Source organism: Triturus cristatus, chromosome 4_2 (genome assembly GCF_964204655.1).
Source record: "Triturus cristatus chromosome 4_2, aTriCri1.1, whole genome shotgun sequence".
NCBI classification, from domain to species: domain Eukaryota; kingdom Metazoa; phylum Chordata; class Amphibia; order Caudata; family Salamandridae; genus Triturus; species Triturus cristatus.
In genome coordinates this window covers 268,982,153-269,008,083 of record NC_140586.1, presented here as the reverse complement: position 1 = coordinate 269,008,083, position 25,931 = coordinate 268,982,153, and the positions used below count along the sequence as shown (strand labels likewise).

The 25,931-nt window shown below is 47.4% G+C and overlaps 1 protein-coding gene across 1 annotated transcript in view; it reads left to right on the top strand.

The window, feature by feature from the left end:
* LOC146833610 (cytochrome P450 2D15-like) overlaps window positions 1-25,931 on the top strand; it is a 363,035-nt gene that overhangs the window by 166,375 nt on the left and 170,729 nt on the right. Inside the window, exon 5 of the mRNA XM_085601486.1 lies at window positions 15,961-16,134. Coding sequence (XP_085457612.1) covers window positions 15,961-16,134 — 174 coding nt within the window. The remainder of the gene's footprint in view (window positions 1-15,960; window positions 16,135-25,931) is intronic.

Here is a 25,931-nt window from a genome sequence, read left to right as displayed (position 1 = left end):
TCTGGACGCCGAGAGAAGGGTTCTGCCATGTTGGTAGTGGGTAGAATGGTGTATCCTGGGATAGCCAGATGCCACACTTCACAGGCAGTGGTCTTCAGGAGGGAGGGGACCTGGCATCCCATTGACTACCAACTTTATCCTACCAAGAGGGCATTGTCTGTTCATCATAAAAAGGGCACGCTGGCACCCAGAAGTCAGATCACGACTGGACTGGAGGAAGGACCGAAAAAGGACTGCCCTGCTGCACTGAAGAAGCGGCAAAGAGAGGCTGCACTGGTCTGGGCTGCACCTGCTGAAACTGGTGGTGAGCAAAGGAGAAGAGACTGAGCCTACTGTGTCCTGCTCGTGGAGAAGTCATCTTCAGATCCCAGTCGAAGCAAGAGACTCCAAGGACTACAACAGCTGAAGAAGCCTGCTGGGGCAAGTTGGTATCCCAGATTATTAAGACCACTGCCAACTGCCTCCATGCAGCACCAGAGACCAGAACCCAATGTTCAAAGTTGCACCTAAGTCCGCTGGACCCGGGAGAGTCGTTGGAGTGCAGCTTGGTCACCCAGGAGACGAGTTATCACCCAGAGAATGATTTGGCTGATACCGGGTAACTGGTAGTCCAGTGGTGACTGGACTTTTACAAGGACCGGGAGTGCTTTGAGGGGCATTGACCATGGGACCAAGACTGCCTCACCTCTATCATGGAGTGAGGAATGTTCGCGGGCAGACCCCCATTGACCGCATTGCCTCAACAGCATCTTTGAGCATCTTCCACTTGATGCAAGATAATACTGCAGCCAATCTGACAGTGCTGAAAAAACCCTGTGACACAAAAACAACTACCTACAGGTATCGCTCTTAACCGAGTATGGGCGACTGTTAAAACAATAAATACAAAAGTCACAGAAGTCGTGGGGAGGTAGGTATAGATATGGTATTAGAGATCGGGTTAAAAGTTTTTATGTCAGCCAACCTCAAATCCCAACAATATAAATCTATCTATTATACGCCCGCCAAACTTTTTGGGTGGGGAAAGAGACAGACGGATAAATGTCCGAGGTGCCAGATGGGCCCGGTCGATAGTATTCACATGTTTTATTCTTGTGAACAGCTGAACTTGCTAAAAGAGGGTATTGAAAAATTCTGGCTCCAGCTATTAAACAAAGAGAACAAAATTACTCCAACTTTGATGCTTTTAGGATATGATATACGGGCAAATTTAAATCTGAGGGAGAGGGACTTTGTGTTCTTAACAATGGCGATAGCACGCTTATTGTTTGCCACGGTATGGAAGGATAGTAAGCCACCCACATATTTTCAATGGCTATATAGATTAATATATGTAGGTCGTCAAGAAACCGCTCTGTATGAATGCAAAGGGGTAAGGGCCATGAGGAAAGGCAGGAATATATGGGAACCCCTCATAGCATGGATGGAAAGAAATGAGCGACAAGGGATTGGGTAGATATGTATAGCTACGGAGGAACTATGAGCAGGATGTGTAGTAGAAACGATGTATGTATATTGAAGCCGTAAATTTCAATGTGTTATTCTAGCCAATATGAAATTTGGACATTTGCTAACCATGCGTTAAAATGTGACCAGATCTGTATGATATCTCTGATCTCAATAAAAAAAAAAGAAAAAAAAAAGAAGTTGTGGCACCCAATGTAGTCCGACGGCAAAATGAATAACTCTTCAATGGCGAGGATAGTTCAGAATTCTGACACTAAATTCAATAGTTTTTGAGCTTCTTTGAGGAATTTCACACATCTGGCCGATAGCTGCGGGTTCACAACACTCAGACATGCAGAGGTAGCCATGTTGCATTGTCTTATGCCAAGTTTACAGAACAGACCAGGCTCGGTTCTAGCGGGTGAGCCGGGTGGGCCGGGTCGGCCAGCCCCACCCAAACAGGAGCCTTGGCCCTCGCAGTGAGGGCTTGAAGTCAGGCGCGCAAAGCACACGTCGTGTATGTCAGCCCGGGCCGAGGCAGCTTCCCGGGTGCGCACACACACAGACAGTTTTAGAGATTATTGCAGCCGCACCCGAGTACTTCACAGGTCTTTAAAAGACCATTTACATGTTAACGAGGCTTTGTTTATTTTTTCACCCCTTCACCTCAACATGGCAAAGGCCACAATGTTCTGCTGCGTGTATATTTCTTTTTCTATGCAGCGCAGGAGAAAAGAAGTTTGTTTATTTCTATTCATCTTTCCTGACCCCTGCAGCTGCTTATCACATCAGGCTGTGACACAAAGCTTGACTAATGGAGTAGGTAAGAGAATGTGTTACTATTTGTTTTTCTTTTTAAAATATGCGCAAGCCCAGCAAGACACATACTTCGTGAGTGCTTCATTTAAACAGTTTTTATCATTATCATGGCCGATGCAGGACAACAATAAGACAATACAAAATGCCCAGATAACGCTGGTGATAAATGATCCTGCTGGAGAGCAATCATTTGTCTGTTAGTAGTTTTTAAATGCAGATGAACTGTAGTTTATGTGGAAGCTCAGTGGGTTACTGCCTTTGTCACAGAGATCCTTGTGTTCCTTGCAGTTCAGAAGTTACAATCCAAACATAGGACAGTGACCAATGAACTGTCATCAAAGAGCTGCATACAAACATGAATGGTATAGTTAGAACTTCGCTTTCTTTTTTGTGATATAGTTAGAACTTCCCCAGTCTTTCATTATTCTAATGTTGCTAAAATGAGTATGTTTGGGCAGATATACATTTTTATCATTAAAGCTGACCCCCATGGAATACTCTTTGAATCCTAAGGTTGTGTTTCCCCTGACCAAACCCTCTTAAAATATCCGGCCCACCTGTATGGATGACATGTGATTCATACACCTTGTAATCCTCATTGGTTTATGTGACATTCCCTGTAGACTGATTTATATACTTGTATGATTCATTGTCTCTGTATAATGTGTGCGTGGTGTAAAGTATTGACACACACTACACTGATATGAGTAGCGCTGTACAACAAATGAAATGCATATGAGAGAGGGGCTACGTAAAGATGAGTGGCACTGGTGAAGGGTGGCAGTGAGGGAATCCGAGGAGGAGGTCAATAGGAGGAGGGGCTATGGAGCGATGAGGGGCACTGTTGGAGGGTGGCAGTGAGGGAATCCGAGGAAGAGGTCATGGGGTGGAGGGGGGAGCTAGGGAGAGATGAGGGAAAAGTGAAAGTGGAGCCCGATGGTGCCTGATATGGGGCTGTGGCCCAAGGTCAGCTGTGAGATAAGGTGCGTTGGAGAGGAGTAGTGGATAATCAAGCCTGTAAGGGAGTGCGCTGCAGAGTCAGGGGTCAGGTAAAGGAAGTAATGAGGGATTCTCCCTGAAGACTCGCACAGAGGGAGCCTGAGTAGTGTCACTTGCCTGATACTCCCACCTCAGAAACCTCCTCTTCCCATCAAAGGAACATCACATGGAAATAACACTTTTTTAGAGTGATATTATTTAGACAGAGATTTGGAAAAGAGTGCGTTTTACTGGGCCTTGTAAGACTAAGCAGAAATAAAGGATGGCCCTGAAGCAGGCCTGCCTAGACATATATGCGACAAATCGAGCCCGCAGTGGCCCACCCAAATGCACCCTTGGCCCACCCAAATAAAAATTCCTCGAGCCGGGCCTGGTTTTCAACAAGAAGCATCTTAAATGTTTCAAAATTAGGCAACAACATATTATGTGGATAAGACTTTACTACATATACTTGCATACGCAGCGATGCTGCGCCGTAGACCATGTTAACCTCCCAAATGTATATGCGTCTAGGGGAATTAAACCGCATCTCAGCCTCATCAGCTCTTTTTTAACTGTCAATTTCATGTGGGGAGCTAAGTAAACGGCTTTTCCTGGCTCTTGGTACAGTGAGTCACATAGACTGGTATGGGATTTTCGAGACAGTTCTTGTATGTCCTCGCTTCCATTAGTACTCAGGAAGAACCGATGCATGTGACTGTGTACATTACAACATGTTGATTGCCTTTTAGCATAACTCAACCAATTAGCAGATATTTTTTGAGTGGACATGGCCATGTGCATTCTGAGCTGTCACTGTGCAGCCAACTGTTGTAGGGTTATTGTGCACCTATGATTTGGAAACTGAGGACTTCTACAAAGGTTCCGGACAGCATCATAACTGAAAGCAATTAATCTATGAAATTCAGAAATAAATAAAGACAACACCAGTGCCCCTTCACTGGACCCCTCAGTGCTTGAAGTGGCTGCAAGATCTATTATGAAAAGGAGGTCTCCCTATAGGCCTTGGAATACTGGCTAAAGTTGCACAGTTTGATTTTTGAGGCTTCGCCCCATAACAACCTGCCCCAAAACAGACCCCTAGCTTCCATCAAATAAAAAAAGTAGTGTACCTTCCTCCCCACGTCTCACAGCGTCGGACTACAACTGTGAGTTCCAGGAGAGGGGAGCACTCAGTTGGACCTCGCAGCATTGCATCACAGCCGCAAGGCTCGTGGGAGAGGAGGCCACTGGTGTTGTGATGGTGGCATTGGCCTTTGTGCAAGCAGGATAAATAAACTTCCGCCCCATCCATTGGTTGGACAGTAAACTACAGTCTTAATTTGGTTGCATTAGGGCCCTACCACCCCTAGGTGCTGATGCTGTTGTACCTGCTGCACTCCTCATTGCTTCGCCCCTGAGAAGGGCTCATCACCTAGGCCTCAAAGCCATAATCCAGCATTGTGTGTCCCAGTGACGAGGGCCATTTATGAGGTCTTGTAGTTCTGGAGCAAGGCTGTGATGCCCAGGGGAGAGGTAGCCCTCTCTTTACCTCACAGCTCTGGATCATGGCTGAAAGGCCCATGGGAGAGGGTCTAATGGCGTAACATGTACCCTGTTGCAAACAAGGCAAATGGACTATCACCTACACATTCCCTTGCAGAGCAGAATAATACAGCTATCATTTGGGTTCATTATGTCCCTAAGACACCTGTGCCCTGGCACCACTACACCTTCTACAGTATTCATTGCTATGCCTCTGTGAGGGCCCCTTCAACTGGCCCTTGCAGCCATGGTCTGGCAATGCGAGGCTCAGGGTAGGTGACCCCATCCCCTGGACCTCACAGCAGTGATTCAGTGCTGCAAGGCCATGGTGAAGAAATGTAAAGCTGGACTTCTCATGAGCTTTGCAGTGCTGGGTCTTGGCAGTGAGGCTTGTAAGAGAGGGGGCATTGGTGCAGCAATAGTGCCATACACCCTGGTACAGAAAGAAAAATACCTACCCCAAATCCACTGACTGGCCAGCCCTGGGCTCCAGTGCTACTGTCACGATGGCCGGGGAATTCTCTCCTCAGGATGACGCTGAAGTTAATGGGGTCCACCTCCCATCCGTCCCCAGTCCGGAGAACGTGTAACACACACGGACTATGGAGACAGGTGGGCGAGGGAAGGAAGGGAAGGAGCAGCTGGGAAAAGGGATCTGGAACGAAACAAGCACACCGTCAGACACCCGTCAGTAGTGACCCACTTGTTGCCTCCCCCTCCCACTTTGCAGTGGTTTCTCACCTGTCACCTTCCAACCCGGGGTTTTGGGGGTTCTCTGGCCTGGCCTGCGTGACGCTCAGTTGAGGTTAGCACTGACGTATCACCGCAGAGCCCGGACGAACCCTTGGGATCGTACCGGACGGGCAGAGGGACGCTACCCCCTGGGAGCAAAAGCCAGCACTTGAACGGCAGTGCTTGATGCCCCCCAGAGCGCGTCCTGGATCAGGGTCACTCCCAAAAGAACGAGGAAATTGCCTCCCTGAAGGCTGAAGGAAAGAACAGTACTCCCAGTTGTGCAGTGCTGAAAAAAGGAACGGGCGCTGCTACTCTAAACCCGGAACTCCATGGGCTGAGGAGCGCCCCTGTTCGCGCTTCCACTCTGGACCCGGTTCTCCGTGGGCAGAGGAGCGCACCAGTCCGCGCTACAACTCTGTACCCGGAACTCCGTGGGCCGAGGAGCGCGTGGAATGGATGAGGGAAGAAAACAGGAATGTGGAAGGTTGTTCCGACGCGTACCCGCGTCGGGGCTCACCGGCGAGGTTTTCACCTTCGCGCTACCACTCTGGACCCGGTAATCCTTGGGCAGAGGAGCGCTGATGGAGGTTCCCTGGAGTCTGGAACGTTGAAGCTTGGGAGCTCTCCGCGGTCTTCCTTGCTTCCGGAAGGCGGCGAGGTAACACTGCTGGAGACAGAGAGGCTGGATACAAGGACGAGGGTAAGGCCGAGGACGCAAGGCTGGAACGTTGTTTCCGAAACAAGAGTGCGAACAGGACTGGCTGGAATCATCGGCACCGCTTGGTGTTTGTTGGCGGTTTTAACCGCTGTCGCACTCGGCGCCGAACACGTGGGGCGTGTTCTGCCGGGCGTCCTGGGAAACGTAGTTCCCCCACGTGGCGGGGATGCGAGCGGTGTACTACCGGTTCTCGCCACCTGACAGTACACCCCCCTCCCCACCGAGTCAAGCGCCGCGAGGAGCACCGGGCTTCCCGGGGCAGCGGCGGTGGAAGGCAGCCACCAGGCGGGGGGCGTGGATCGCCGACGCTGGCTCCCAGGAATGCTCCTCCGGCCCATACCCCTTCCACGCCAGGAGGTACCACACCCTGCCCCGCACCAGCTTGGAGTCCAGCACCTTCTCCACCGCGTACTCCCGCTCATGCTGCACCCAAACCGGAGGAGGAACACGTTTCACAGGACAAAAGGAGGGTTTGAGCAACGAGACGTGGAACACGGGGTGTATGTGCATGTGCGGTGGGAGGTGGAGCTGTACGGCCACGGGGTTGACGTGGCGGACCACCGCATAGGGGCCTATAAACTTGGGATTGAACACACTGGGTTTCTTGAAGGTGATGGGTTTTGTGGACAACCATACTTTATCCCCCTTACGGTACACGGGATTGGGCCTACGGTGCTTGTCGGCCTGCGCCTTGTACCTGTCCTTTGCTATGCGGATGTTTTCGCGGGCCGTTGTGAGGGTCGAGCGTATCTGCGCGAGTCGGTGTTGGAGATTGGGCAGAGTGACGCCAGAGCGAGGGAGCAAAAAAGGGGTGAAACGAGGGTGAAACCCAGAGGAGAGGTAGAAGGGAGTGTGTTTTGTGGATGCATGAACGGTGCTGTTATAAGCTATCTCCGCCACCCATAACCACTCCACCCAGGCTTCCGAGGCTTTGTTCACATAGCAACGGAGGTACTGCTTCAGGGTTTGGTTGAGGCGCTCGGTTTGACCATCGGATTGGGGATGGAAGCTGGTGAACAGGGACGATTGAATCCCCAGCTCGGTGCACCAGACCTTCCAAAAGCGGGCTGTGAATTGGGACCCCCTGTCCGACACCATCTCCAATGGAAGGCCGTGTAGCCTTACGATGTCCTTCAACATGAGTTTCGCCAAGGCCCCCGCTGTGGGTATCTGCCTGCACGGGATGAAATGCCCCATTTTGGTGAGGTAATCGATGACGACCACTATAGCCGTGCAGTTCTGATCTTTCGGCAGTCCCACTATGAAATCGACGGAGATCTTTTCCCACGGAGTCATAGGGGTCGGTAGTGGACGTAGGAGGCCTTGTTGCTTGCAGTGGTCGGTTTTCATCTGAGCGCAGACGGCGCAGTACTTGACCCATCGTAAGACATCCGGTCGAACCGACGGCCACCAGAACTGTCGCAGTACCTTTTCCAGGGTCTTGGAGCCCCCCATGTGACCGGCGCTGGGGGCGTCGTGACACCAGCTGAACACGAGCTTTCGGAGGCGGAGTGTAGGGACCAGAACTCGGGAGCCACACAAGGGGATGCCTTGCAACAAACGCCACTCCTTGTGGCTGCGCAACCAGGACGACCAGGCGAACGATTTGATACCCCGTTTCACTCCGTCGAGGAACGATCCGGTTTCCACTCTCCCCACCACGTTATCGGGGGTAATGATGGCTCGTACGGCGTCTGCCAAGGGGAGACAGGTCATACCCTGGCGGGATAAGGTATCCGCCTTTTGGTTCTGGGTTCCTGGTCGGAACGTGACGAGGAAGTGGTACTCCGCGAAGAAGAGCATCCACCGTTGTTGTCTGGGGGTGAGATGCCTCGCAGACCGCAAAAACTGGAGGTTGCGATGGTCGGTATAGACCGTGACCTGGTGTTGTGCCCCCTTCAGCCAGTGTCTCCATTCCAGGAAGGCTTCCCGAATTGCTAGCAGTTCCTTTTCGGCGATCGTGTAGTTCTTTTCGGCGGGGTTGAGTTTCCTGGACAAGTAGGCCACTGGATGGAGGTGGCCAGTGTCTGGATGCCGCTGTGACAGAACCGCCCCGACTGCGATGTCAGAAGCGTCCGCCTCCACTATGAACGGGAGTTCAGGTTTGGCATGGCGTAGGACCGGAGCGGTGGTGAATGCGGTCTTGAGCTGCTCGAACGCTCTCTGTGTCTCGGGTTGCCAGGAAAACGGAACGCCTTTGCGAGTCAGTTTCGTAAGAGGTGCCACCAGTTGGGAGAAATGATGGATGAAGCGCCGGTAGAAGTTGGAGAAGCCGAGGAAGCTTTGCACTTCCTTGACAGTTGAAGGTGGCGGCCACTTCACCACTGCTTGCACCTTCCGATCCGACATGACTTGTCCGGCGGGAGTCAGGAGAACACCCAGGAATTCCACTGTCGTCACGTGGAATTCACACTTCGTGAGCTTGCAGTATAAACGGTGCGCGCGGAGGGCTTGCAAGACCTGTCTCACGTGGACGACGTGTTCTTTCGCGTTGGCCGAATAGATAAGGATGTCGTCGATGTAGACAATGACGGATTTATCCAGGTAGTCTCTTAAGGCCTCGTTGAGGAAGAACTGGAAGGCGGCAGGGGCGTTGCAGAGCCCAAAGGGCATCACGAGGTACTCGAATAACCCATACCGCGTCTTGAATGCCGTCTTCCATTCGTCTCCTTCTCTCATTCGAACTAGGTGGTATGCCCCACGGAGGTCCAGCTTGGTGTACAGGGCTGCCTCCCTGACCTGCTCGAGCAGCACCGGGATCAACGGCAAGGGGTATTGATTCTTTATTGTCACTGCGTTGAGCGCGCGATAGTCAATGCAGCAACGCAACTCACCGTTGGCCTTTGGGATGAAGAAGAGCGGAGAGGCTGCGGGCGATCGAGAGGGGCGAATGAAACCCAACGCGAGGTATGTGTCCAGATACTCTCGGAGGTGGCTCGTTTCGGGTCCAGTGAGAGCATAGACACGGCAACAGGGGATGACAGCTCCAGGTTCCAGGTCGATACGGCAGTCATATGCCCGATGGGGTGGCAGCTCTTCGGCCTTCCGTTTGTCGAAGACGTCCGCATAGGCGCTATACCAAGCCGGGAGCACTACGTCTTTCTCCGCTGCTGTGGCGATATGTTGCTGAGAGGCCAACAGAGTGGGTGGAGGCGAGTCAGGCACCGTACAGTGTTGACGGCAAAAGGTGGAGCAAAAGGAAATGGTGTTCGCGGACCACTCTATGGTAGGTTCGTGTTTTCTTAACCAGGGTAGCCCCAGAATGAGTTTGCACCGGGGAGCTTTGATGATGTTTAAGGCCAACCATTCGCCGTGGGTCTTCCCGATGGTCATCCAGAGGGCTGGGGTAACATAACGGATGGGCCCCGAGTCCAACTCTTTCCCATCTACAGCATAGACGAGTTCTGGCGTGTGTTTGGGGAGAAGAGTGACCCCCAGCTTCTGGGCTTCGGTCTCGTCCAAAAAGCATCCTGTGGCCCCAGAATCAATCATGGCCCGAATGGTCCGAGTGGTTTGGTCTATCACGACTTGTAGCGTGAGGAAGAAGTGGTCCGGTTCTGCCTCAGCATCGGCTTCCACCGAAGGGATGGAGTGGTGGCTTGAAGGCTTCCCTTCGAGGTCCTTCAAACCCGGGCGTTTCCCGCCTCCACTTCTCCCGTCACTGTCGCTGCTTGGCCTGCGCGAGGTCTCCCAACCTTAGGACGAACGGGACATTCTCTGAGGTAATGGCCTTTCTTGCCGCAATACAGACAGAGGCCCTGCTTCCGGCGGTAATCCTTCTCACTCGAGGTCAGGGACGCTCTCACTGCCCTTATCTCCATGGGTTCGGGCCGGGCCGGCCCGTGATCAGGTGCTCGTGCCAGCTCCAAGGACGGAGGGGGCCTTTCCCTTCTCCTATGGCCTCCTTTCCTTTCTCGGAGGCGGTATTCCAACCGCGAGGCAAGTTCCATCATCGCGGCACAGGAGCGTGGTTGGGGATCTATTTGTGCAATGACGTCCTTCAATTCTTCCGTCAACCCCCGGTAAAAGATGGCTGACTGTTTTGCTTCAGGCCAGTCAGTTTCCGCTACCAGCCTCCTGAAACTGTTGAGGTATCCGAGAAAATCGGAACTGCTCTGTTTGAGGTCGAGGAGATCGCGATCCGCGGAGAAGGTATCGGCTCTTCGGTCGAAGGTTTTCTCGAACTCTTCGCGGAACGTATCCCAGTCATAGAGCAGGGCGTCGTCCCTCCTGACGATAGGAACCGCCCATTGGGCCGCTTCTCCTGACAGGTACGAGATGAGGAACGCTACCCTAGCCTGGTTAGTAGCGATCAGCTTGGGTTTACAATGGAAGTTGAGGAGGACCTCAGTCATGAAGACCTGTACTTTCTGCATATCCCCATGGAACCGTTCAGGAGGGGCCAGGGGAACATGTGCGGGCATCTCTACCACTACCTGGGGCGTGGAGGCTGGGCCAATACTCCCGGCATCAAAGGGATTCCGTTGGATACGGTCCATCCGGGAGTGTAGGGCAGCGGTTTCTTGACGTGAGGCGGCTAGTTCACCCTGGACAAGAGCCAGGGCCGCCACTACGTCCTCTAAGGTGGTCATCCCTAATGACAGCGTGATCGGGAGGAGCGGTAATTCGTGGGCCGATGATTCTGTCACGATGGCCGGGGAATTCTCTCCTCAGGATGACGCTGAAGTTAATGGGGTCCACCTCCCATCCGTCCCCAGTCCGGAGAACGTGTAACACACACGGACTATGGAGACAGGTGGGCGAGGGAAGGAAGGGAAGGAGCAGCTGGGAAAAGGGATCTGGAACGAAACAAGCACACCGTCAGACACCCGTCAGTAGTGACCCACTTGTTGCCTCCCCCTCCCACTTTGCAGTGGTTTCTCACCTGTCACCTTCCAACCCGGGGTTTTGGGGGTTCTCTGGCCTGGCCTGCATGACGCTCAGTTGAGGTTAGCACTGACGTATCACCGCAGAGCCCGGGCGAACCCTTGGGATCGTACCGGACGGGCAGAGGGACACTACCCCCTGGGAGCAAAAGCCAGCACTTGAACGGCAGTGCTTGATGCCCCCCAGAGCGCGTCCTGGATCAGGGTCACTCCCAAAAGAACGAGGAAATTGCCTCCCTGAAGGCTGAAGGAAAGAACAGTACTCCCAGTTGTGCAGTGCTGAAAAAAGGAACGGGCGCTGCTACTCTAAACCCGGAACTCCATGGGCTGAGGAGCGCCCCTGTTCGCGCTTCCACTCTGGACCCGGTTCTCCGTGGGCAGAGGAGCGCACCAGTCCGCGCTACAACTCTGTACCCGGAACTCCGTGGGCCGAGGAGCGCGTGGAATGGATGAGGGAAGAAAACAGGAACGTGGAAGGTTGTTCCGACGCGTACCCGCGTCGGGGCTCACCGGCGAGGTTTTCACCTTCGCGCTACCACTCTGGACCCGGTAATCCTTGGGCAGAGGAGCGCTGATGGAGGTTCCCTGGAGTCTGGAACGTTGAAGCTTGGGAGCTCTCCGCGGTCTTCCTTGCTTCCGGAAGGCGGCGAGGTAACACTGCTGGAGACGGAGAGGCTGGATACAAGGACGAGGGTAAGGCCGAGGACGCAAGGCTGGAACGTTGTTTCCGAAACAAGAGTGCGAACAGGACTGGCTGGAATCATCGGCACCGCTTGGAGTTTGTTGGCGGTTTTAACCGCTGTCGCACTCGACGCCGAACACGTGGGGCGTGTTCTGCCGGGAGTCCTGGGAAACGTAGTTCCCCCACGTGGCGGGGATGCGAGCGGTGTACTACCGGTTCTCGCCACATGACAGCTACTGCACCTGCTGTGCTGAGGAGAACTCGTTTAGCTGAGTTTCATGGCACCAGCACAGTGACGTCCAGGAGAAGGGGACCCTTCACTGGGCCTCACAGTGCTGTACCACAGTTATGAGCCCCAGGGAAGGGGAACTCCTCTCCTGGGTCTTGCATTGCTGGATCATGGCTGCAAGGCAGCTAAGGGGTGGAAGAGGCAGAATTACCCAGGTCATTCAGCCATGTACCAGTGATGCCATGCTCAGGGCAAGGGCGCTGTTTCACTGGACTTCACAAACCCTCGTCCTCCACTCCTTGCTCAAGTGTAGTGCGAAGCAAAACATCATCGTGATTAGCGTAATGCATAAACCTGGCATGGGGCCGGCCCCATGTAGGTAAGCTGGCGTGGGGCCATGGGCTTCGACTCACACTGCCCAAAACTTGTGACAGCCTTGATTATATGTGTATGTGTGTCTGCATCTGTGCTTGTCCATTTTATAGATGTTATTGTTGTTCATTAGAGGTTGGTGAGTGCTTAAGACTGGCTCTGGCACATCTATAGGCCCTCTTGGACCTTGGAGTCAAAAATAGAGCCGAACCGTCACACAGCGTCTGCCCATTACCAAGATCGTACTTAAATCTCAAGCTTCCCATCGTGCTCTAACACCCTCCCCCACCCCCTTGATTCCAGTCCAGGGAGGAACTGGCCTGGCAGTTTGGGCTGGACTGTTCCCATGAGGAGCAGGGTCAAGACTGATTTGCATATGCCTGGGTCCAAACTGAGGTGACATAGTGAGCAAAACATTAATGCATTAAGCCCAGATCTCTTGACTGGGTTGAGTGGTTGAAAGGTTTTCAGCACTCAGTCCATCATCTTGTGGTGTTCGAGCAGTTGAAGTATGTCAGGGGCAGCATTGCCGCTGCGTCTCTAGTTTATGCCCAGCTTTAAGAACATGAAGACGAGGTCCAGTGGAATTATGCGAATGTGCATCTGCAGCCATCGCACTGCCCTGATGCGTTTGATGTGAAGCGTAGGAGGTCTTCAATAGTACAGTAGCAGAGCAGGGCCATTCTCCGGAGACAGGCGAAGTGCAGGTAGAGCTGGATCGCTGACAGAAACTCAAGCCTAGGAGGTTGACTTAAGGATAATCACAGGCTTTTATAGAGGCTTAGGGGCAGATTTACAAGCCCAGTGCGCCACTTTTGCATCAGTTTCCCCATGTTAAAAGTGACGCAAAAGTGGCGCAAGGGGCTTGTAAATCTGCCCCTTAGTTCCACGCACCCTCCAGGCCGGTGTTTTCCTGTAAACCCGTGCCGTGCTCTCTCCAGGAAGCCAGGGCAAAGTATATACACAGGGCCAAGTGGCCCATATGTATAGTTAAATTCTATTTATCTGAGAGCAAATGTGCAATTACGGCCACTGAACTCAGGGACGGAGCATAGAGAAATAGTCGATGCCAAAAACTCTTTACTGCCGGCAACACAACGGTAATAATTAAACAAGACGTGCGTTGAGAATACACTCCTTACCAAAACAACACAGCTAAAATCCTCACGGTGCTGCTCCAACCGGGAAAACTTTCACTGCAAGCGCTCTTTTTTGGGTGCGGACGGTATTTATGGGACTAAAGCATCGTCTTCCAACAGTGAGTCAATGGCTCACCATAAGGCGTGCATTTGCAAGACGCAATGCATGCATTAAAACAAGTGCGCACAGCCCTGCAGCCGGGTGGCAGATGAGAAGCACAGGGCATCGGTGCACCCTGAGCCCTCCCCAAACGCTCACAGCGATTGCCTGTGTGAAGAGCAGTAATAAAAAAAAACAAGCATTTGCAATGCAATTGGTCTTGCCTTTGGGAACTTATATGTATTTAGCTATGCACATTAGCCTGGGTGTTGAGACATCTACTGTTCTTTAACATGAAGGGAAAGTAAGCACCAAACTGTGTGACACGTCAGGTATGGGAACACATGGAGAGAAATATTGCCTTTCAGCAGGCAATGGTATAGTTCGAAGCCTTGTTTTTAATATAAAATCAGGGCCTTCAGTGGTCATAGCCCCGAAAATACAAGATTTGAAAAAAATATTGTCTTTGAGTGCTAGTGGAAGACAATTTCTATGGACTGGAATCTAGAGAATGCTAAAGTGATTCTGGTATTTTACTGACCTCTGCTGGTCATTTTTTATCAAGAAAGTTAAATAGAGGCAGTTGCCAGAAAAAAAAAAAAAAAGTCACTCAACAGAAAGCAATTCTGGTATTTTACTGACCTCTGCTGGTCGTTTTCGATCAAGACAGTTAAATAGAGGCTGTTGAACAGAAAAAAATGTCGCTAAGCGGAAGCAGACAAGTCCTAGCGTTCATCTCCAGAGACCACAAAGTACATACACATATAAGTATATACAAAAGTATATAAATATATACTAAAGTACATACAAGAGGTCTCGAATGCTCGACCTAAAAATCCTGAACAGAAAGCAAAATAGAACAAGTGCTTCAGAATTTAGAAATACAGCGCAAGCGCTTTGCAAGTGAAATCTGAAAAGCCCAAGCTCCGTCTAGGTGTGGCTGCAGCTGAGCTCTGCAATTTACTTGGTTGTACCTCAAGACCTCTAACTGGATGCGCTCCCCAAGAACTTTGTTTTGTTTAAAATGTGTAATTAATTGCCTTCATTTAAGATGTCGAGTCTTTCGTGGAATCTCTTTAAATAGTCACATTGTTAGCTGGTGATCGAATAGCATGCATTCCATTAACTTTGTAATTTCCAAGAGATACTTATTGTGACAATTTGATATAAAATATAATATGTGCATTCATTTAAAACCTATGCAGCGTCTCAAAACCCCAGGTGTAGCACAGCAGGTGCAATAGTACCGAGTCCAAAGGGCGTGAGAGGCCCACTTCACCTCAGTTAGTGTTTTTCCTACCAAACAACAATTTCCTCTCTTGGATAAAGACATATAGCACCCTTGCTTTGCCACTACTCAAAACATTGAGAAAAAAAATCAACATTCACCTTGTGGCTGAATTGAGCAAAGTGAAACCAGGAAACCCTGGATCATACTCTGCTTCCCTGCTTGATCAACCGTGTGTTCCTAGGCAATTACTTTATTCCACTGTACCTCCTTTTACTCCATCACATTTCAGAGCACCTTAAAATACATCATTTCAGGTTTATGAGTTCTACAAAAATCCTTATTGGATTTGGAGTTATAAATTATAATGTTGCTCTGTGAAAGCCGCGTAGGCAACATATGGGGTATACTTCACAAATGACTTGCCTCTTGGATCACCAATGGCATTGTCGTCAGCAAAGGCGATAGAGAAGGGCTTGAGCGTTCATAAATTCATGTTTAGAAGCTATTACTTCTAATAAATGCCCCTAATCATTTCATCTAATTTACTAAAGTAAAACGCTTCCTTGTGCTAAATAGATACACATTTATGAATTTGGAAATCTCTTTATTATATATTAAATGGTGTTTGCTGCACCATTTATATTTCAGATATTTTGAATATGTTGATTAGTGTGATGAGGTGGAAAGAGCATAGTGCTGGAAGCATCTAAAGCATGGAACATACTGCCTCTCTCCATAAAAACAGAACCCAGTCTCCTAGCTTTCAGGAAAGCAGTAAAGACCTGGTTGTTCAGGTCCTGGTAACTTCTATGGACCTGTGACATTTGCAAGCCTGAAAAGAATAGCGCTTAGACGCCTCTGGGCAGTAATGTTCTATACAAATCTCGCTAACATAACATAACATGGCTTGGCTTGTGTTTTGGCTCTTGGAGCCAAGCCAAGCTCCTACTCACATTTCCATATTCATTTGCTGGCTTGCCCACCTTCACTATATAAACATCTGTGAATACCACTCTTTTGTATATCTTGTTATTGATTTCGATGTTTTTGAGTATTTGCTCTTTTGCTGTTACCCTGTAGATACTAAATGTAGTTCCAGCATTGGTGCATATTCCAGGCCTTGCGGGCAAGCTGTTTCAACCAGAAAAAGAGCTACTGAAGTTCATCAGGGAGTCTGCTGAGGAGCACAAGGCGACGCGGGATCCTTCGGTGGTACGGGACTTCATTGACGCTTTTCTAGAAGAGATTGAAAAGGTAAGAGGCATGCATAAGTCCAAAGATAGTTCTAGTGTGATATGTGATAGTTGGAGAGAGATATCTCCTACCACTACCTTCGTACATCTATCACTCTAATATCCAGCCGGATCTAGCACAGGCGATTCTCTAAGCCCTTACTTTGCCATCACTCTCCTTTCACCTGCTAGTCCAGGAGGGAGTCCAGGAACCTCAGCGCTATCTGTGCAAGGCATATATGCCCTCAAACACGTATGTTCATATGACATCGGAGAGTTGGTGCACAGAAGCCCATGTCGGTCAATGTCAACCGTGTGACAGAGTTCAGTCTGCATAGTGATACTAATAATAATAATAAGAAGAAGAAGAAGAAGAAGAAGAACACTAATAATTATAATAGCAGTACTAATACAACAACTACTACTAATAAAATTATAATCACTATTATTATAATAATAATCATCATCCTACTAATATCAATACTAATAATAATAGCAATACGACTACCACCACTACTACTACTACTACTACTACGATGAATATAATAATAATAATAGTAGTAACAACAATAATAATAATAATAATTATTATTATCACCATTATAATACCAACACTAATGATATTAGCAATACTGCTACCATTACTATTACTACTAATATAACAGTAACATTAATAATAGCAACACTACTATTAATAATGATTATTATAAGTAATAATATTATTATTACTACCATCATCCTCTTCATTATTATTTTCCTAGCAATGAATGCAGTGCATTGTGGTATAGCGATAAAATCTGTTCCATTAACTTATTCTGACTTTATCATATAATTATATCATCATTATTACGAGTTTGTAATGGTTTTTCCTATCATTAGTAGTAGAAGGAGACTTATTAAGGATTTGTACGTATGTTAATATGTTTTGTTATTTCTAAAGCGCAAACCTAGCGGGCTAGAAATGAGTGCTGTACAGGGGGCAGCCTCCTGCGTAGATACATGGTGGGGAGGGGACAGAGGAGACGGCAGAGCTAGTGGAAGGGGTGAGAAGTCAGCTTTTTTAAGGTAGTGTTTCTTGAAGAGGTACATTTTCAGTTTCTACCTGAATTGTAGGAAGGTTGGTGCTGTTCGGATGGCAGCGGTGATATTGTTCCAGATCCTGATGGTGTAGGCTGAGACAATTTGTTTTTTTAACTTCTGACAGTGTTGTCGCCAGTGGTTAATTTGTAAAAAACCTTCGGGGTCTTTAGGATGGCGGAAGGACTACCACCGCCGGGCTGGCGGTGGGGGTCCTTCCGCCATCACACAGGAAATTCCCACCACCAAATTAGGATGGCGGTGGGAATCCCAATCTGTCCGCGGCGTACAGAAAGTCCATCGACCACGGTTCTGCTAGGCGGTCCTTTTCTGCCCGCCTTGCGGAACCAAAACACAGGGCAGCATTGCGGCAGTGCCTTGCAGGCACCACTGTAGGGATTACGATCTCCCTTTCCACCTGTCTTTTCGCTACGGTCATCCCACCGCGAAAGGTAGGCGGAGGCAGGATTTGGGGGCCCATTGCGGGCCCCCTCTGTGTTGGGGGGGTGCACTGGGCGTACCCATGGTACCCCCCTGCATTTCCATGCACTAAGTGGCAGGCACCGTGTGGTGCCTGCCACGTAGTACAGGGAAATGCAGTGCATGCCATTTTAACATTGCCTACGGTGCTGCAGCCAGCAGCACCGTCCGCAATGTGAAAAGCCCTGAATGCGCCTGCCAGTATGGCGGGCGCATCCTAATTGCAGTGGTGGGACCGCTGCATGTCTGGCGGGCGGTCCCGAACACTGAAACAATGATGGGAGGACTCAGGTCCCCCTCGCCATCGTAATGACCCCCTAAGTGCCAGGGCTCTTGTGATGAGGTAGCTTGCCTCCTGACAGGAACCCTGGCTCTCCATTAGCGCCGCCTGAACCAGAACCAACTACGACCATGCAAGAGGAGAGAGGATGTGGCATAATGGCCAGAGCTGCCGACTTCGGAGCTGGGAAAACAGTTTCGAGTTTCGGGGCGGCACAATATTCTGTGATCTCCCGTGCCTCATAAATTATTGTGAATGTGTCCTGAACTGGTGCTTGTGCAAAGGGCCGGTGCTAATGATTAGGTGCTGTAGAAGGAAACAATGGTCTAATGGTGGCCTATCAGGTCCTCGGGTAGCCAAGGCTACTAGTTAATGAGCATAGTTTTAATCAGAAGGAACAATTTCGCAGGGAGTCCAAGCGGGACTCGATAAGCAATGTATGCTGGGACACAAGGTTTTTGGAATTACATCACATTTATTGACAGCATAAATGGAGCATCATTCAGTTATTTACGGAAATAGTTCTTAAGCTCACACAGAAGAAGTGAAGGTGCGTGAAGTGAAAAGGTGCTTAAGTGACATTTAGAATTAACATCGCATTAACAACATTATACAAAAGCTCCAATCTAATTAATTGCAATGGAGGAGTTTTTGGTTGTTAGGTCGACGGCGTTTCGATCTAGTTAAATCAAGATCATCATCAGGACTATTGAAAATCAACATTTATCTGTCTATTTGCTCTGAAGACCCACGCTCTGTGTCCTATGAGATTTTCTCACTGATCCTACGTACAATCGTGAAAGCCTTGAGAAAGCCCAGGTCACACTGACCAGAGTGGGCGAAACACGTATCGGCTGTTGCGCCTCCAGAGCACAAATATAAAAATTCCACATGGAGAATACAAAATGTAATCAATGAAGACTTTCTTCAAGATAACATATGACAATTGTATTCCTCGGATACAACAGATCAAAAACAGTAAAACCTCAGTGTGTTTGAAATCACCTATACTACCCAAAGAGAAGCAAACTCTCAAACCTTTACTAAACCGTTATGATTATGAGGCTGGAAAGGTCCAGTGCCTCGAGTAAAGCTCCTCTCAAAAATTATTAACTGACAAAGACGATATCATCCAGTCTTATGATCTCTGGACCTTTCCTTAATCCTCAATCTACATATGACAAATACCTACAAATATTATAAAAAATAAACTTCAAACTAATAAATATTGTTAACTAGAAAATATTTACAAACAAAAACAATAATTATTTCGTTATTTTATTTCCTACCCTATAACACCACACAAATAACACCCACATCTAAATTTACAAATAAATTTACTTCCATAATTAACATAATTAATTACCAATTAAAGAAATATTATTAATGAAAAATAAAACTAATACAAATTAATTAACTTCCCATACTTTAACCATATAATCCCAACAACCCACAGCTGAAATTAAACTGCAAAAATAATTACACAATTTAAAATGATTTTCAAATAAAAAAAACTATTACCATTAAAGAACTAATTGTAAAGTAAGTAAAATGTATTTTATACCCACCCTTTACCCCCTGAAAAGTAAAAACAACACACAAAAAATAAACAATTACCCTAATTAAATATCAATAAATTAATTGATATTAATCAACAACTGATAATTATTTAAATTACTTCCTGCCCTCTACCACTATAAACCCCATAACAAACACCTAAAATCAATTACACGATTCCCATGTTTAATTTACAATTAATTAGTTAATATCAATTAACAACTAAGGGGTCCATTAAAGTCCGCCCGCCACCGTAACGGTACATGGGACCGACCGCCATAGGTGCGGTGGCCCCGCTATCAGGATGGCGGTCGTATGCCGCATATATTACATTGTTGCGGGCGGTGCTGCAAGCAGCACCCGCCACAATGCAATATGTGCATGTTGTCCATTGGCATTCACAACGTGACAGACACCGTGCGGTGCCTGCCACCTTGTGTATACCAATGAAGGAGCGTACCATAGGTACCCCCCAGTGCAACCACCCACCCCCGTGGGGGCACACAACGGGCCCCCAATGCCCATCTCTGCATGCCTTTCCATGACGGAGTCTCCGCCATGGAAAGGCAAGCATCGTAATATGGATGGAGGTGGAAAAGCGGCAGACGGTCTTTCCGTCCGCCGCAGTGCCCCTCACCATACTAATATGGTGGGGGTGAACATCCGCCCGCAATTGTAATGGACCCTTAATTATTAATTAAACAAGAATAAATTGCTTCCCACCCTTTACTCCTATAAACCCCTCAACCCACACCTAAAATTAATTAAACAATTCCCATAATTAATATTCAATAAATTAGTTAATTTCAATTAACAACTAATTATTAATACATTAAAAATAAATTACTTCCTACCCTTAACCACTTTAAACCCCAAAACGTGCACCTAAAATTAATTACACAATTACCATAATTAATTACCAATTAATTTATATTAAATACCAACACATTTCTAATTAATTATTAGTAAATTACATCACATAATTAACAATATAAAATCTCAATGAAATAAATATTAAATACAAAATAATCATTAATGTAATATAATTAAATTACTTCCCACTCTATTCCCCTATAAACCCACAACCCACTACAGAACTAAAAAACGCAAAATTCAATTAAAATTAAATTAATACCCACTAAAAATGTAACTCATATATTAAAAAATATAAACAATTCTTATACAAAAAAAGACACCACATGTATTTAAAATATATACTAAAATACATAACACTAATTAAATAATCGATATTTTAAACAACTATATTTTTCAAATGATATTAATAACTTCTATATTTTTAAAATCGATATTTCTTACCTTAAATGAATATTCTTAACCACAATATTCTTGCTGTTGATATTTCTTGCTCACGATATTTAGGACTCAATATTTCTGTAGGTCGTCATTTGAAAGTCGATATTTTGTCTGCAAACCATGCGAGTTGTTGCTCCCACTCTCCTAGCATACATAATCTCTCGTGTTTTAATTTTTTCCATCTTTAAAACCCATTGAGAAACAAAGGGAATAGCCTCTGATTTCCAATTGGCCAGAATTAATGATCTAGCCACCAATGCTGCAATAAAGACCAATTGGCACTGAGATATCGACATACAAGAGGGAGTTGTTGCAATGCCAAACAGTGTGCCATATGTATTTGAAATGATGTTGTATCCAATTTTTAAGCTTAATTTAGCAAAGACACCAAGCCAAAATTCCTTAAAGTACCTGCATGTAAATATCATTTGCAACCGCAGGTGTATAATATAGCATCCATTTACTAAAAAGAAACATCCTTGTTAAATTGATTTCTGACTGAATTGGTAGGTTTAACCCCTTGAGTGCCCCGCCCTTTCCCCGCCCTGTGCCGGCCCTTTCATTAGCGGGCGGGGTTCATGACGAGATAGTCTCGTCATGGGCACAGCGCAACCGCGGCCCATGACGAGACCATCTCGTCATGGGCACTCAAGAGGTTAAGAGATGTGCCATGAGGGTGAGGCCATATTATGGTAAGGGTTATAGGTTTTTGAAGGCTGAAGAGTAGATTCTCAGTTTTAGCTTCCTTAATGCATAGCAAATTGATTGTCACCCAATGTTGCACTTTCCTTTTATTTTCTACTTCTCTCTGGATCTAGATACTTGTGTTTGCCAACATTGTGGCTATTGAGGATTGCTGTAAGGGAAGCCGTACGTAAGAAGTCTGTCAATAGGGATGATCCTTGAGGCAGAACACAGGACACGAGTAGACGTTGTTGTGAACTGGCCAGGTTTTACTTGATGGTGGCTGTTTCAAAGATATTATCAGAAACATTATTGAAATGTCTCTAATGGAAATTCCAGAGGGCTGTGTTTGACACTTGTCTAGGTAAATCAAGGCATAGCTTCGAATATCGTCCTTGGAAGGGAGTACTTCTTTCCTGATGTGCATTAAGGTGGTTTTGGAGATGCTAAGAGTTGTGAAGCTGCACTGGAAGTACCTGTTGAAATTATTAGTTTCCAGATAGTGAGTTTTTTGGGTGATTGCTACTTCCAGGATTTTGATGATAGTGTCTAGGGCAGAGATCAGTCCATTGTTGGCTGGGACATTTGGGTCAGCAATAGGTTACCCTGCAGGTGGTGTCTACGTTTGTTGAGGATGTCACTTACCAACAGGGACACTGTGACCCATTTTTATTTGTAATCTTTATCCTTTTGCCTGTAACAAAATAATACTTAAAGCTCAGCCTACACATCATTGAATCAACATAGCAGAAACAATCCAACATTTGTGATGGTGGGGGTGGAGGACACCATCAAATTTCCCACATCATTAACTTACCTCTACTCCTTCATCACTTTGCCGCCTTATTCATAATCCGACTCACAGGTGAACCGATACCCCTCAGCGGCCGGAGCCGCGAAAACTCTTTCCCCAGCGGCCGGAGCCTGTGTACGCCTGACCTGAGCAGCCTTACCTGGGCGGCTGGGCGGCCGGGAGATCCTGTGTTGCTGTTTTGCTGTGTTGCCGCCGCCGCCACGAGGATTGGCGGTCCTCCAACCCGCAGTTGCCATTGCCATTGCCGCTTTTCGCTGCTGCGGTCTTTCCCGGCCTTTCCCTGACGGCTACTACCGCTGGCCCTGTGCTTGACTGCTGCCGTCGCATTGCCGCTGCCGTTGGTGTGTCTCCCCTGCTGTTCTGCCTTTGCGGCTGAAGGTCTGGGCGGTTTGCAGTGTCTTCGGAGCTCGGGGCTCGGCAGGATTTGGTGCGGTCAGGCCTGGGAGGCCTGGGAGGTGAGCTGTAGTGGTGATAAAAGTAAAAGTAAAGGTGGTGGTGAAGGGCGTCCCCCAAAGTATAAGAGGACGGGGCCAAAAAGAGCAACAAAGGGATAACGGGTCCTGTTTGGGAGGCGTGAGGATCCCCTAGACGCATTTGGTATAATGTAATCATAACTTGATCATCTCTTATTACGTTATTGAAACTTGTTGAAGTCACACCAAGGCGCTGGTTAACGATGAGATCCGGACACCAACGCGGTGCTCTGCCGAAGTTAAAACAGCGTCAGAATCTTGATGCATTAACTAAAGTGTGGATACAGCCAAAATCAGATGAAAAAAAAAATGAGGGGGCTACTACATCAAGGGTCTGCTTGACTGAATCAAATGAGCTGAGCGTGCCACCTTTATCCCCAGTAGTCCCAGGGAAGATTCAGATGATTGCCAACATTGACGTCCAACCGTCAATTAAGAGTTACTTTTTTAAGTACCATACTCAAAAGCAAGATCGAACACAAAATGAGAAGGATAATGGCAACTCTGGTGTCGATTGCAGATCATCCTCATTTACTTCTCTTGTATTGTCACCGTGTTTAAATAGTGTTCAACTGGGTGAAGATCTTGAGCCCAAATTTGCCCCGTCTCCACCAAGGCTCCGGGATGAGACGGCGTTCTTGGTTTCGAACCTAATTGTTGACCATTCATCCCCATTGAAAGATTCTAAAGCTATTTCGGGACAATTTAAGGCATTGGAAATGAGCAACCCTATGGAAAAGCTTCCAATGCCGGTTAAAGACTCACAAGACCCAGTGCTTATTCTATTGAAAAATTTACCAGTGTATACTGGAAGGCTGCAAGCACAAGCACAAATTCACCGTGATATTATGGTGGATCAGCTAATTGAACAGCCTACTGATCTATTTGCAATGGAGAACCAACAAAATTTAGGAACGGTAGAGTCGAACAAAAGATCTACAGAAAGTGGAACTGTTGTAGGATCGGTAATTGAAATCTCTTCGGGTTCGAATCATAACGTCAGTGATGTGGCCGTAGAGGCTGATTATAACATGTTTAAGTCGCATAATAAGGGTGGCGGAGATGAGTTAGTATTAAGTCCGATTGAACATCTTCCCTTAACTGGGGAGGCTCGTCCTATTAACTTGGATAAATCCAGTATAATTTTGGAAAATAGCTTTTGTATCAATAAGTCTGTATTGATTCCAGGTGTGGATAGTAGGAGTAATAAGGTTAAGTCGGATGTTAATGAGAAATGTAAGTCTCTTAACTCCGCAGATTTATCTTTTCTAACAAAGTTTCATGGAAATTTTCAGGTAAAATCAGATACCTTGGAAAATAATGTTATTAATTCTGAGCGTGCAGTATGGGATTGTATGCTTAATACTATGGATTCTATAACAAAAGCCCTAAATTTCCACTCTGATAAGCTAGACATTCAGTTAGATATTTTAAATACTTTAGCAACTCACATTGTAGGAATTGACGCGAAGCTTTTTCAACGAACTAAGATGATTTCTAAAGTTCAAGCTGATAAAGAAAATCAGTTAATATCCTGCACGTGTGCTCAATTGATCGATAAAATCTCTGATCTGCCATCAATTGTTAGTTCTATGGTCCACGAAGTAAAATTATTATCCGGTAGGGAAGTTGGGACGGTAGATGATATAAGAAAGGAAAGAAAAACAAGGAGGGGAGTAGAGAGGTTCCACTGAACGAGTGGTGGAGGTGGATACTTCCTCCCAATAAAGCGTACATAAACAAAAGGATCCACCCGCAAATACAATAGATCAAGAGACTCCCGTTCATACCATATGTGTCCCACGGTCGTGGAGAATACACATCAGTTGTTAAAATACCCCTCACACACCAAAAGGGCCCTTGGTGTCATGCTTCATCATAGGGGTCTTCCCGCCCCTCTACGGGACGGGGCGTGCTACGACCAACGTATACGTGGGAGCACTGTTCTTAATGAGACTACTATGTGTAGTGCAAGGGTGTGCAAGGAAGGGTCAGGAGTGAATGGAGAGTGATTTAAAAAATACCTGGCTCTCTGGACTAGGACATTTTTTTTTTATTCTGCCATCTAAGCTGGTATTAGTAAAAAGGTGGGGGTGGAGGGTGTATGCCTCAATGAGCTTGACCTCCTGGTGTCAACATGTTTCGAAGCTTCCCCATGCTTCTTCGTCAGGACCTAAAAGATCCCTTCCAACGACGCACTGTGATGTGGTAAAAAATAATAGGTGAAAAAATCAATGAGGAGGTAAATAGCCGGGGTGGTTATTTGGGCAGGACATTGATCCTTGGAGGCGTAGCCTATTTTGGCACTCCAACCACTCGGTAATTGAGCTCATGAGGAAATTGTTCTTTTTGCAGCAAGTTAAAAGGAGTATGTAAGACCCACTGGGGCGTTACCAACTCTTGGAGGCTATTTACCTCCTCTTTGATTTTTTCACCTATTATTTTTTACCACATCACAGTGCGTCGTTGGAAGGGATCTTTTAGGTCCTGACGAAGAAGCATGGGGAAGCTTCGAAACATGTCGACACCAGGAGGTCAAGCTCATTGAGGCATACACCCTCCACCCCCACCTTTTTACTAATACCAGCTTAGATGGAAGAATAAAAAAAAAAATTCCTAGTCCAGAGAGCCAGGTATTTTTTAAATCACTCTCCATTCACTCCTGACCCTTCCTTGCACACCCTTGCACTACACATAGTAGTCTCATTAAGAACAGTGCTCCCACGTATACGTTGGTCGTAGCACGCCCCGTCCCGTAGAGGGGCGGGAAGACCCCTATGATGAAGCATGACACCAAGGGCCCTTTTGGTGTGTGAGGGGTATTTTAACAACTGATGTGTATTCTCCACGACCGTGGGACACACATGGTATGAACGGGAGTCTCTTGATCTATTGTATTTGCGGGTGGATCCTTTTGTTTATGATGATATAAGAAAGACTGGAACCATAGAAAAAAATCTTTTGGTCCTAAAATGTTCTCCCCCGTGGAAGGCTAGTGTTAAAAGTGGGGCCCCCGGACCTGTAGCAGGTAATACTGAGGTACCCTTAGAGGCATTACACTCCCCTAATCTAAAGATAAATTTAGAGTCAAATAAGAGTTGCTCAATAGTAACTACGGTGACCGGAGTAACAGGATTACC